Raw genomic sequence first — 12,947 nt, forward strand, 5'->3', positions numbered from 1 at the left:
AATTTTGCCAGTGATTTATGTTAATTTAATATTCTGTCTTGTGGCTTGCTGACCATAATGGTGTATCTTAAAATTGAAATTCTTTGAACCAGAGGAATTTATAAAGCAACCTCACTCGGCATCTGTCTTCCTAGGATAAAGTAAAAGGGGGAAGGAGGAAGAAATGCTTTTACAATGGAAACCTACGTAGTGAAAATTGGTATTTTGCAACAATGAGGAGTTTCATTTATTAATCAACTATGTAGTCGTAACTCTTCACAAAGGCTATTCTGGATATCCTTTGTTACAATAAAATCATTAAGAAAATATATTTGAGGCCCCAACTGTGGGTCTCAATGCAGTTTTTATTTTTAGCAGCATTTATTATGTGTCTGCTGTGAACCTAGCCTCATAGTTTATAAGAGGATGCAAGAGTACTTACAGACAAGCCCGTGTGTGTGTGTGTGTGTGTGTGTGTGTGTGTGTGTGTATCTATCTGTATATGTAGTGATATAGCCAATCATGTACCAGACACTATTCCAACTGCTTCCATAGACTAACTCACTTGATCCCACTATCCGCATTTTATAAATGAGGACACCGGGGCTCAGAGACATTAAGAAGCTTGCTTAAGTTGCATTGGTAGTAATTAGTGGTATGGGATTCAGAACTGGGCAGTCTGGCTCAGCTTAGTCTCAGTTGCTTGTCATTCCACAGACATTTATTGAGTACTTTCATTTGGCAAGGGATTGAATTGGGTCATTTCTAAGATTCATTCATTCATGAAATACTTATTGAGTACCTGCCATGGGCCAGGGGTAGCATGGTCTCTGTTCCTAGGAACTTCATAGATTAGTGGGGAGTCAGACAGTCAATAAATACATAATACATTTTCAAACAGTGCTAAGTCCTGTAAAGAAAATAAAGAAGGGGATAGAGAGGGATGGAGGGATGTAGAGTTATTTTAGATTTTATGAGTTGAGGGGCCTCTCTGAGTAGGTGGTCATTTGAGCAGAAACCTGTCTGAGAAGAGGAGGCAGCCATGGGATTTGGAGGGAGAGGAGTGCTCTAGGTAGTGGGAGCAGCAGGTGCAAAGGTCCTGAGGTCAGAATGAGCCTGCATGGTGTGCAGCCCGTTATGGAAGACCAGTGTATCTAGAGCTGGGGAGGGTGTTGGTGGTGAGGTCAGAGAACAGGTTAAGGCCAGGTCGTTTTGGCCCTTGCAGGTTATGGGAGGGGGTTTGGTTTTGCTTCTGAATGTCAGGGGATAGCTTTGAGATTTTTGGGTAAGGGAGTGATGTTTTGATTTATGATTATTATTTTTTTTAGAGACAGGGTCTTGCTCTGTTGCCTAGGCTGGGGTATAGTGGCACAGTCACAGCTCATTGCAGCCTCAGTCTCCCGGGCTCAAGACCCACCTAAGCCTCCCTAGTAGCTGGGACCACCAGCAGGTGCCACTATGCATGGCTAATTTTTAAAATTATAGTAGAGACACGGTCTCTCCATGTTGCCCAGGCTGGTTTCGAGCTCCTGGGTTCAAGCAGTCCTCTCGCCTCAGCCTCCCAAAGTGCTGTGAAAGCAGGCATAGACCACCCGGCTTGGCCTGATTTAAATTTTTAAAGGAGCACTCTGGCTGTAGCATGAAGAACTGACTATGGGGTAGCAAAAACAAAGCAGGAGGCTTTTGTGTTGAGCCAAGGGATTCCCTCTCCTGGAGGGAACTGTTGGTCATAAAGGTGATAGAAGTTGGTCATAAACATGCTGCCACCACCTGATACCTGCTCTTGAGCTCAGATCTCTGTGTCGCAAACCCCACTGCTGGAGCATGCTGATGAGGGGCAGCCTGTGTCATTCAGTTTCATCTTACCCTCTGCCCAGGCCTCCTGAGATGCACATGCTTTCCCTCCACCTTCATTGCTCATGGGGACCATATCTTGAAGGGAATCATTTTGGGATAAACTTGTATTAAGGCCCTAAGGAAAAAAAATGTTAACTTTCCCTGACTGGCTTTAAAAACAGAAGCTTCATATGTACCTTAAAGGATTTATGGCCAGAGATTAGAATGAGAGACAACTTAGGGGTAGAAAAAGACACACAAAAGGGATTCAGCTTGGGAAGAAACCCTGGCCTAGGAACCAGACACCTGGGTTCAACCTTTGGCACAGCAGATGCTAGTGTCTGTACATCTGGGTGAGTTACTTCACCTTTTTGAGTCTGCTTCCACATCAGTAGAGATGATACCTGTCCTGCTAACCTCATGAGGCTGTCATGGGGTGTGGTGAAGTAAGACTGTGAAGCACTATATATGGCTGTGTCATGGCCGTCTGAGGTGGCAGTGTCACTGCTTAGGAGATTACAGACCCCAGTAGCCCATTGGTTGTTCTCATATCTCAAGTAACATTCCAGAGAACACCCTGGGATGAGGGCTGTGGGGGTTTCCCCTGTTGCGTAGTCCTAGGAAGGAAGAATCTGGAGTATGTGACAAGATCTGATTGACTGACTCTTTGCTCCCTCACCCCTGACAACTGATTTGAGAACTAATTCATACTCTCTGGCCAAGACATTTCAGATTTTTATATGGGCTGTTCCTGGGAAGTTATTGGGTTATAGGGTTCCCAGGGCAAATGTTAGAGGAGTTGGCTTGAAGTCACTACTCGACCTGGGGAGAAAGATGGATAATCACACACACTCTCACATTACAGTACCTCACACACACTCGCATGTGTGCATGCACATGAGCAAGACACAGTTGCAGTCTTTGGGGACTCACAGTGTTTGTGGGTAAGTCTGATGTGTAAATAAATGAATAAAATTATGAAATGCTTTAGTGGAATTGTCTTCAAAGTATTGAGAAGGGAGTGAGTAATTCTACCAGGGAGTGGGTCAGGGAAAGCGTTAACGGAGAAGGCATTTGAGCAGATTCCTGGAAGATATTTGGAGATTACTGTGTACAACAGAGTAGGGCTTTTCCAGCAAAGATAAGGGGCATGAAACAGCTGGGTGGTTCCCGGGAACTGGTCCCTTGGATGTGGAAGGAGGTGGTAATAAAGGAGGCTGCTGAGATCAGGCCAGGCTGGACTGTGGGAAACCACTGTCTGGGCTGATTTTGGCATCTCTGCCCTAAGATTTTGAATTCTTTTTCTTCTGTGCAGTGTTTAGCCACTGACAGAGCTGTTCTGAGGCCCAGTGTGCGAGGGTTGATAAAATGTAAGGTAGGACCCCTGCGATGCCTAGCATGGCATCTTGCCTGAGGTCAGTGTTTAAATACTTACTGAAATGACCCAGACATGATGTTTATCCTGGAGTTCAGAGAAGATGCTGTCCCCCACAAATCCCAATGCACTGGGGTGTGGACACGGTGTCTTCCATGGTACCAGTATGTGAAGAGGCAATCCCATCAGTGGCTGCTGCTGTAGTTGGGCTCTGCAGTCATGTCCACACTGAGAGAGGCTGCTGAGGGTGTGACGTCTCAGCTGATGAGCCTGTCCATCTGCCCTGTAGTCAGAAGCACAGTGTAAGAGAAGTGGAGTCTCTCCCATGAGTCTATTTCTATGAGTACCTTCTGTGAAAATGGTACCATTTTAGTAATTACAGTTTTTTTTTATATTGCATAAGTAAGTATGTGATTAAATGGTTTGTGGTCAGTGGACCGGGAGTTCAAGGTGCCTTTTCTATATTTCTTTCTTTTTTTTAAGACTAGTTAAGTGCAGTAGTGAGGAGGGGGGAAAGAGTAGAACAAGGAGTTCAATCTGTAACTGACTGGACTATCAGTTGAGATAACTCACTACCTTCAGACCAGCCAAAGGTGCCTTTTCTGTGTACTTTCCACTGCCCCTCAAGTTGGGTGACAGTGCCGTGACCCCAGGCCCTACGTCTTTCTTCTGCCTCATACCATCCTTCTTCCTGGATGTCTCATCATCAGCTAGAGCTCATGGATGTGACTGCTAGGTTAACCTTCAGTTTCTTGTATGTTCTCTTACCCGGGGCTAGGTCATAACTTACCTGCACAGCTCCAAGAGGAGAGAATATGGGGAAGGCACCTCCCATTGCCCCCCTGTGATCTGATGGCCTACAGGTCACCAAGGCCCTTTCTATGGAGTCATGTCACTTTCTTGCCATAGTCCTTAGTCTCTGTCTCCCAGTTACTCCAAGGTGACATTCAGAGGCCTTCACATCTGCTGCTAGGCAGGGCTCTGTCGTGTTACCAAACCTTCAAACCAAAAAAGGTAATTGGGCCTTCTCAGTTTCACAGCCATTTTTTGAATATCATAGGGACATAATTTTTCATTGGCTTCCTACTAAGGTCTAAAGAGCAAGGCCTGCCTTTCCTGGCATTTGCCCCCTCACCACCCTCCTACCCACTACTCTCTTTTAAAAATGTTATGGAAAATTTTAAGCATATACAAGAGAAGATAATTGTATAATGAATCTCCAAGTGCCAGCTTCAGCGGTGATCAGCTTGGGCATCTTATATCATTTATATCCCACCTACTCATCCTTAATTATTTTGAAGCAAATGCCAGACATTTTATTCATAAGTATTTTAGCATATAATTTTAAAAGATGAAGATTTTGTAAAATCATACTTTCGTTATCATACCCAATAATTCCTTAATATCAGTCTTCAAATTTTTCTAAATATCTCAAAATCTTTATCTTTTTGTATCTTGTTTTAATTGAATTAGTTGATCTCTTAAGTTTCTTTACATCTATAGGTGCTTGCTCTCTCTTTTCTTCTTGCAGTTTATTGAGGAAGCCAGATCTTTGGTTCTCTTTAGTTTCACATAGTGTAGATTGGCTGATTTTATCCTCACAGGATTGTTTAACATGTTTCATGCTCTTCTGTATTTTCTACAAATTGGTGTCGTATCTAGAGGCTTGTTTAGGATTCAGATTCTCTTTTTTATCTTTATTTTTGGCAAGCATACTTCATAGGTGGTGGTGTGAACTTCTTTTGGGAAACACATAATGTTTGGTTGTCTGTGTGTCGGCTGATTGGGTTTTTAAATGTGTTAAGTATTTTAAGAGGGTTCCTTAATTTTTTTTTTTTGAGACAGAGTCTTGCTCTGTCACCCAGGCTGGAGTGCAGTGGCACGATCCTGGCTCACTGCAACCTCCACCTCCTGGGTTCAGGCAATTCTCCTGCCTCGGCCTCCCAAAGTGCTGGGATTACAGGCTTGTGCGGGGGCAAATGCCAGGAAATGCAGGCCTTGTTCTTTAGACCTTAGTAGGAAGCCAATGAAAAAATTATGTCCCTATGATATTCAAAAAATGGCTGTGAAACTGAGAAGGCCCAGTTTACCTTTTTTGGTTTGAAGGTTTGGTAACACAACAGAGCCCTGCCTAGCAGCAGACGTGAAGGCCTCTGAATGTCACCTTGGAGTAACTGGGAGACAGAGACTAAGGTAATATTTGTATTTTTTTTAGTAGAGACAAGGTTTCATCATGTTGGCCAGGCTGGTCTTAAACTCTTGACCTTAAGTAATCTGCCTGCCTTGGCATCTCAAAGAGCTAGGATTACAGGCGTGAGCCACCGTGCCGGGCTGGGTTTCTTAAGGTTTACCTGAGTCCAGGTGGTGGTCTTGAGAAAGTGAGAAAGAGTACGCTCACAGGGATCTTTCCTTGTTGAGGTTTGATGATGATGGGGCTATTACGTTCTCTGCCCTTGAACTACTTGCTTATGTTGGTTTCTCCAGCACTTCCAGAAAAGATGAATTGGCATAAAATTGATCCAGAGCATGTTTCTCTTGGTCATAAAAGATACATTTGCTCAGGAAACACTGAGTAAGGAGAGGCTCAGGTGTTTCGAAAGTTATTTTTGGATTTTAGAAATGTTTCTTGGTTTGGCGAAACCAGCTGCTTTTGCTGATACTTTCCAGTATGTGTTTTCATTTAATTTTAAGGTAACTCTTTTCTTCTTTTAGGATCTCATTTTACCCAACGGTGGTACTCCAGCAGGTACTTCAAGTCCAGCTTCTTCATCTTCCCTTCTCAACAGACTTCAGCTTGATGATGACATTGATGGTGAGACCAGAGATCTCTTCGTTGTAGTCGATGATCCCAAGAAGCATGTGTGTACCATGGAGACCTATATCACATATAGGATCACCACCAAAGTAGGTCCCTGTGTTACAGAATGCCCGTGTGGAGGAGTGGTCTCAGGGGATGGGGTCTATTTCAGTGAATTTTGCCTTTGCTCCCTGCCTCATTGTACATCTCTGTTCACCTTGATTACAGTTGTGGGTGTGGGTTTTTGAGAGAATAGATGTAATTCAGATTAAGAGGTTTATATATAGCAGTTTTTTGAAATATTAGAATAAGGAAGAAATTAGACTAAAATTTTTCAAATAAACACTTAATCCCTACACTTGCACTTATTTTTTTTTACCATGATGCTGTTTAACCTGTTAATGGTCTGAAGACAAGGTTGTTCAAATGCTTTGCTTTATTACCTTGAGGCTTTGACACTCTAGTCCTAATTCAGATTCCTGACGACCAGGGCTGGACAAAGTACAGAGCTCTTTTCACTTGAGCTAAAATGAGCTCAGTGCTGACAGTCAGTGTAGTCAAATAATTACCCACCCAAATGTAAGGTACGATTATCTTCTCTCTCCAGTTGTGGAGAGCCAGCTTAGGCCTTCTGAGGGCAGGCAGCTTCTGACTCTTTTCTCTGCAGGCTCCAAGAAAGTAACATCATAACAGCAGCTAGTTATTGGACAGTTACCATGCACTGTACATTTTTGCAGTTGAGACCCTTTTATTTTTATGTCATATAAGGAATGTATGTTCATTGTAGAGAACATAGAAATTGCAAGTAAGCTAAAACAATAAAAGAATGCCTGTAAGCTCACCAGCCAGAAATAATCGTTGGTGACTTTCTATACTACTTTTCTTCATCTGGTTACAAAAATGAGTATTTTGCATACGCCCAGTTTGCTTAATACATTGTGAACATCTTTCAGTGCTAGGACGTGCCAGTAAGCATGCTTTTATGCTGTTGTTTGTAAGACTGCAATAGTGTTCCATTGTATGAATGTACCCTCATTTATTTTCTGCTAAATGTTTTACATATATTATCAGTTAATCTTCACACTCAAGTAGATATAAATACTCTTATCTTACAAATGGGAAAACAGAGACAGAGATAGTAAGAAAATTGCTCACAGACATGCGACTCTTGGGTGGTGGAGCTGTCCAGGTCTAGACAGCTGGAGTCCAGGTCTTTCTGATTCCAGAGATAGTAAATATTAATAATCATGCCCAAAATACATGATTTTTTTTTCCTTTTTTTTTTTTTTTTTGAGACAGGATCTTGCTCTGTTGCCCAGGCTGGAGTACAGTGGTGGGACTTCAGCTGACTGCAACCTCTGCCTCCCAGTTTCAGGTGATTCTCCTGCCTCAGCCTCCTGAATAGCTGGGATTACTGCACTGCGTCAGGCTAATTTTTGTATTTTTAGTAGAGACAGGGTTTCATCATGTTGGACAGGCTGGTTTGGAACTCCTGACCTCAGGTGATCCACCTGCCTCGGTCTCCCAAAGTGCTGGGATTACAGGTGTGAGCCACCACGCTCAGCCCAAAAGACATGATTTTCAAGAGAGGATGGTTCCTATACCCAGCACCATGGTCCAATGGTTAAAACTGACAATACAGAAATAGACTTGAGGGTGAGGAAATAGAGGCGAGCCTTCAGCTGCTGTCAGAGGTTATTCTTCTCTTGTCTTTAGCCTCATACCAGTGGTGTGGGAAAAAAAAAAGTCATAAAACCACAACTAATTCCTCTTTCCAAGTGCCTCAGTGGTCGACAAAGAGTCTAAATGCTGCTCAGAGGCTGAATTACATACAATGCAAAGTGGACATTAGATTAATGACAAAGTTATTGCTGACTGTGGTTTGAGCAGTTTCATTGGTGTAGCGCTGCAGAACCCAAGTGGGTTAGAGTGAGTGAGAGGTGAGAAAGAAGACAAGAGTGTTAGAAGTTTGGCAGTGAACGCCAGCATAGAGAGCAGGGATCAGAAGCGGGTGTGGGCATGAGGGAGAGAGAGGGAGGCTTTTTTTTTTTCCCTGCTGTTGTTTTTAAGGATGAAAGAGACTTATTTAAGTGCCAAGTGCCCAGTAGTATTGGTAGAGAAGGAGATATTAGGTTGAAGATTGGAGAGTAGGGTGGAAGCTCCTGGGAAGGTGGAGGAAGCTGGAATTGCCACTGGTGGGGCGGTGTACTTTTTCCGTTGTTTGTGGAGAAGGAAGGGAAGTTTGTTTTGTGGCAGGAAGTTAAGGGGTTCTTTGCTTATATCTGCAGTTTTCTCTCTGAATACATGATGAAATCTTAGGGTCGGGGCGGGGTGGTTTGAAGTGGAGATTAGAAATTTTCAAAACTTTTATGGGCCTTTCGAGAAATGATGTGGACAGTGTGGGAGTGAGTTGACGAAGGGAGTATTAAAAGGGTGCCTAGCAGTGTTTGAGGGTCTGGTTGTAGAATGTATCATGTCTGTCCATGTATTTGCCTGATGTTGTTTTTCCTCCAGCAGTGTACTCACAAACCCAGGTCTGGTAGAGCAAGCGGGTTTTTGCGAGTGGGGTTAATGGGCAGTGGGGAGGGAGCATTTAGATACTGCTGTAAGTAAGGGATTGAAGTTCTGGGCCATGGAACAGATGCTGAGGAAGGAAGGAAGTAAAGACATGAATGGACAGAAGGCCAAGGAACTTTGGGTCCCAAGAGGCTGAGAAAACAGGGATGTAAAGGGGAAGAGCCTGAAATATAGGGGATGCCGTTTAGAGGGACATGTGTGGGTTTCTGCCTGGTGATGGTTTGGGGAGAGGCCCCGAAGTGGGAGGAAACATTGCTTGCTTAGAGGCTGGTGTTGTGTATGTGAATCACTTGGATCTTGAGGGCACCTAGACTATGTGGAAGGGCTTGGGAAGGGAAGCCTGAGAGCCAGCTGCTGGAATCTTCAGGGCACCAAGAGAAATGGAGAGCTGTCAGAGGACAACAGTTGTGTGGAGGGGTAGAGGATGTGTGTCACTGGATGGCACAGACCTCAGAAGGGTTTTCACAGGATGGTGGAGGAGTGGTGGTCAGGGGCTGTGTGAAATGAGGAGCATGTCAGCAGCAGCTCCTGGCCTTGCCGGCTGGGTGAGGCCTATGGAATGTGAGCAGCTTACAGAGGGACCAATGGCAGGGAGGCCGCATTCTCAGGGAGAGCCAGGTTTCAGAATTTGAATGGGCAGAAGAACAACAGGACTTTATTAATTATGGCATCTTGGCAGAAAGATCTGAGAGGAAGAAGAGAAGTGGAAGTCCATGTTAGAAGAAAGGAAGCCAGAGGAGTGTGAGGATGAGAAGCTGGAAGCCTCTCTGTCATTCTCAGGGCAGTGGGGTTTTGAAGCAGAATGGGACTAGCTGGTTTTTGTTTGATAAGGGAAGAGATCCCTTTGATGGGAGATGGGGGTTGCCTAGAATTCTTAAGATTCAGCTGTGGCCTGGACAGATGGCACTTCTGATGAAGACCACATCTCTCTGGAGTGAGTCAGTTGTCAATTTTGGATCAAATGGACATTCTTCAGAATGGCCCAGGGTCACAGACGTTGAGCACGTCAGTTCTTGGGGCATCAGGGGAGACCTTATGTGGTAGGGTGAGGCCCAGTGGATGGGGTGCCCCTCTGGGTGACTGATGAGACTGTGGTTCTGTGCTGGGTCTTCCAAAGTGTTGAACTTCCAAAGGGAAAAAAAGCCAGGGATGTCTGGAGATGACCAGGGACGTGTTCACATGGAGTAATTCTTGACTGTGACTCTTGTGCTTGGTCACCTGTTTTTAGACCTGACTGGATGTATGCGCCCATGACCTTGTGGTCTTTGGACATTCTGTACTGTGGACACACGATGTGGAAGGACATAGAACCACATGATGCAGTGCTTGTCTCTGATTATGGAATTGTGCCTGTATGCTTTGCGTTCTTTTTTAAAAACTGTTTTGTTTACTATAGACATTCAAAAATAGAGATAAATGTATATTTTTAAATTTTCCTGAGTTAGATACTGAATTTCCCAGAGGAAAAATTTACTACAAACTCATCTTTGGAGTTTTACTGGGCTGCCTGTTTTATGAATACTGTGAGTCCTATAAATGTGTTTCTCTCCAGAAATTTCAAGTAATGTCTCTGGCCCAGTTTTAGCCTGTGTGCAATGTTTCATTGTGTGTTTTGCTAGCCTCATTCCTGGCTCTACTTTCTCCCTCTGTCCTTGTTTTTTCTTTATCTTTTTTCACCTACTTCTAATTTATGTCATTTGATCGTATTTTACTTATCACTGTATCTTTTCTAGAACAAACAGTGGTAAAAATAAGTAAAATAAATACTGGGTCAGAGAGTGTGCGAGCATCCATTTCTTTTTTTTTTTTTTTTTTTTTTGGAGATGGAGTTGGACTGTGCCACCCAGGCTGGAATGTAGTGGTGCAAACTCAGCTCACTGCAACTCCACCTCCCAAATTCAAGCAATTCTCCTGCCTCAGCCTCTCAAATAGCTGGAACTAGTGCACCACTACACCTGGCTAATTTTTGTATTTTTGGTAGAGACAGGATTTCACCATGTTGGCCAGGCTGGTCTTGAACTCCTAAGTGATCTGCCCACCTTGCCCTCCCAAAGTGCTGGGATTATAGGAGTGAGCCACTGCACCTGGCCTTTGAACATCCATTTCATGATGACTTTTTACCTTATTGCTTTCCAAAGCATCAAGCAAGTTTTTCTTGCTGTCTTAACTTCCCTGTGTCCTTAAAGGAGCTTTTAAAAAATGAGCATTGTGTGTTTTGATCAAACATCTTCAAAAGCTGAAAAAAAAGTGAGATTTTGTGTGTGTGTGTGTGTGTGTGTGTGTGACTATGAAAATACTGTATGAGAATAGTATAAAATCTGGGAGAACGATCCAAGATGGCTGATCGGTAACATCTCGGGATTGCAGCTCCCAGTGAAAGCGCAGAGAACGAGAGGACGCCACACTTTCAGACAAATTTTGGTCTCTCATGGAGCAGAAGATTCCCAGTGGAGGAGTCCCACGGGTCACCAGCGCGACTCTTGTGGCCGGCACAGCAGTTTTGCTGGCACCTTGGCGCGGCAGCTCTTGGTGCAGAGTAAACGGGACTGGTTCCCCTTCTGACCGATGTTTGGAGCTCTGGGAAGGCAGAGTCGCCTATTACGGACTCAAGAAGGAAGCAAGACTGGAGATTCCTGGGCAGAAAAGCACCATCAGTCTTAACGCCGCTGTTTTGGCCGGCGCAGTGGGTTGCTCAGGTTTCGGGCCCTGGGAATTAACAACTTGGACATCCACTCAGAGACCTAATTTGAAAGTTTGTAATTACAAAGACGACAGGTGGATAAATTTGCAATGATGGAAAGAAACCAGTGTAAAAAGGCTGAGAATACTCAAAATCAGAACGCCTCTCCCTCTAAAGATGATCACAGTTCCTCATCAACAAGGGAACAAGGCTTGATGGAGAACGAGTGCATTCCATTAACAGAATCAGGCTTCAGAAGATGGATAATAAGAAACTTCTGTGAGTTAAAAGAACATGTTGTAGCCCAATGTAAAGAAACTAACTTTGAAAAAAGGTTTGATGAAATCCTACTGAGAATAGACAATTTAGAGAGGAATATAAGTGAATTAATGGAACTGAAGAATACAATATGGGAACTCCGAGAAGTATGCACAGGTTTAAACACTCGAATTGATCAAGCAGCAGAAAGGATATCAGAGGTCGAAGTCCAACTTAATGAAATAAAACGAGAAGACAAGAATAGAGAAAAAAGGATAAAAAGGAATGAGCAAAGTCTCCAAGAAATATGGGACTATGTGAAAAGACCTAATTTACGTTTGATAGGTGTACCTGAATGCGACGGAGATAATGAATCCAAGCTGGAAAATATTCTTCAGGATATTATTCGGGAAAACTTTCCCAACCTAGCAAAGCAGGACAATATTCAACCCCAGGTAATACAGAGAACACCACAAAGATATTCCCCAAGAAGAGCAACCCCAAGGCACATAATTATTAGATTCACCAGAGTTGAAACGAAGGAGAAAATACGAAGGGCAGGCAGAGAGAAAGGTCAGGTTACCCACAAAGGGAAGCCTATCAGAATTACAGCAGAACTCTCAGCAGAAACCCTACAAGCCAGAAGAGAGTGGGGGCCAATATTCAACATCCTTAGAGAACAGAACCTTCAGCCCAGAATTTCATATCCAGCCAAATTAAGCTTCACATCTGAAGGAAAAATAAAATCTTTTATGAACAAGCAAGTACTCAGATTTTATTACCACCAGGCCTGCTTTATAAGAGCTTCTGAAAGAAGCATTACACATAGAAAGAAACAACCAGTATTAGCCTTTCTAAAAATATACCAAAAAGTAAAGAGCATCAACATAAAGAAGAATTTACATCAATGAATGGATAAAACAGCCAGTTAACATCAAATGGCAGTAATCCTAAATTTAAATTGACTAAATACCCCAATCAAAAGATGCAGCCAAAACCCAACGGTATGCTACATCCAGACCCATTTCACATGCAAGGATACACAAAGACTCAAAACAAAGGGATGGAGAAAGATTTACCAACCAAATGGAGAGCAAAAATAAATAAATAAATAAAAAGCAGGAGTTGCAATTCTCGCATCTGATAAAATAGATTTTAAAGCAACAAAGATATAGTGGTAAAAGGATCAATGCAACAATAAGAGCTAACGATCCTAACACCCAGATACATAAGACCTATAAAGAGACTTAGACTCAATGAGACAGAAAATTAATAAGGATATCCAGGACTTGAACTCCGATCTGGAACAAGTAAACTTAATAAATATTTATAGAACTCTCCACTTTAAATATACAAAATATACATTCTTGTCAATACCACATCACACCTACTCATAGGTTTAAATGAAATATTGATCGGCCATTATTAATACCCATTTTTAGAAT

At 43.1% G+C, this 12,947-nt stretch overlaps 1 protein-coding gene across 8 annotated transcripts in view; it reads left to right on the top strand.

Annotated features, from left to right (window-relative positions):
• The window catches only part of SNX30 (sorting nexin family member 30), a 176,425-nt gene that overhangs the window by 48,075 nt on the left and 115,403 nt on the right, over positions 1–12,947 (top strand). For 7 of the 8 annotated variants that reach the window (XR_004728256.3, XM_017975594.4, XM_078374495.1 and 4 more), the window contains exon 2: positions 5,903–6,094. Coding sequence is in view for 7 of the 8 variants with exons in the window: in XM_017975594.4 (XP_017831083.1) it covers positions 5,903–6,094 (192 nt within the window). In the remaining variant the exon portion in view is untranslated. Of the gene's footprint in view, positions 1–5,296; positions 5,384–5,902; positions 6,095–12,947 lie in introns of all 8 variants that reach the window. The other variant, XM_078374504.1, reaches the window with a different exon arrangement.

The sequence above is a fragment of the Callithrix jacchus genome, chromosome 1 (genome assembly GCF_049354715.1).
Source record: "Callithrix jacchus isolate 240 chromosome 1, calJac240_pri, whole genome shotgun sequence".
Lineage (NCBI taxonomy): Eukaryota > Metazoa > Chordata > Mammalia > Primates > Cebidae > Callithrix > Callithrix jacchus.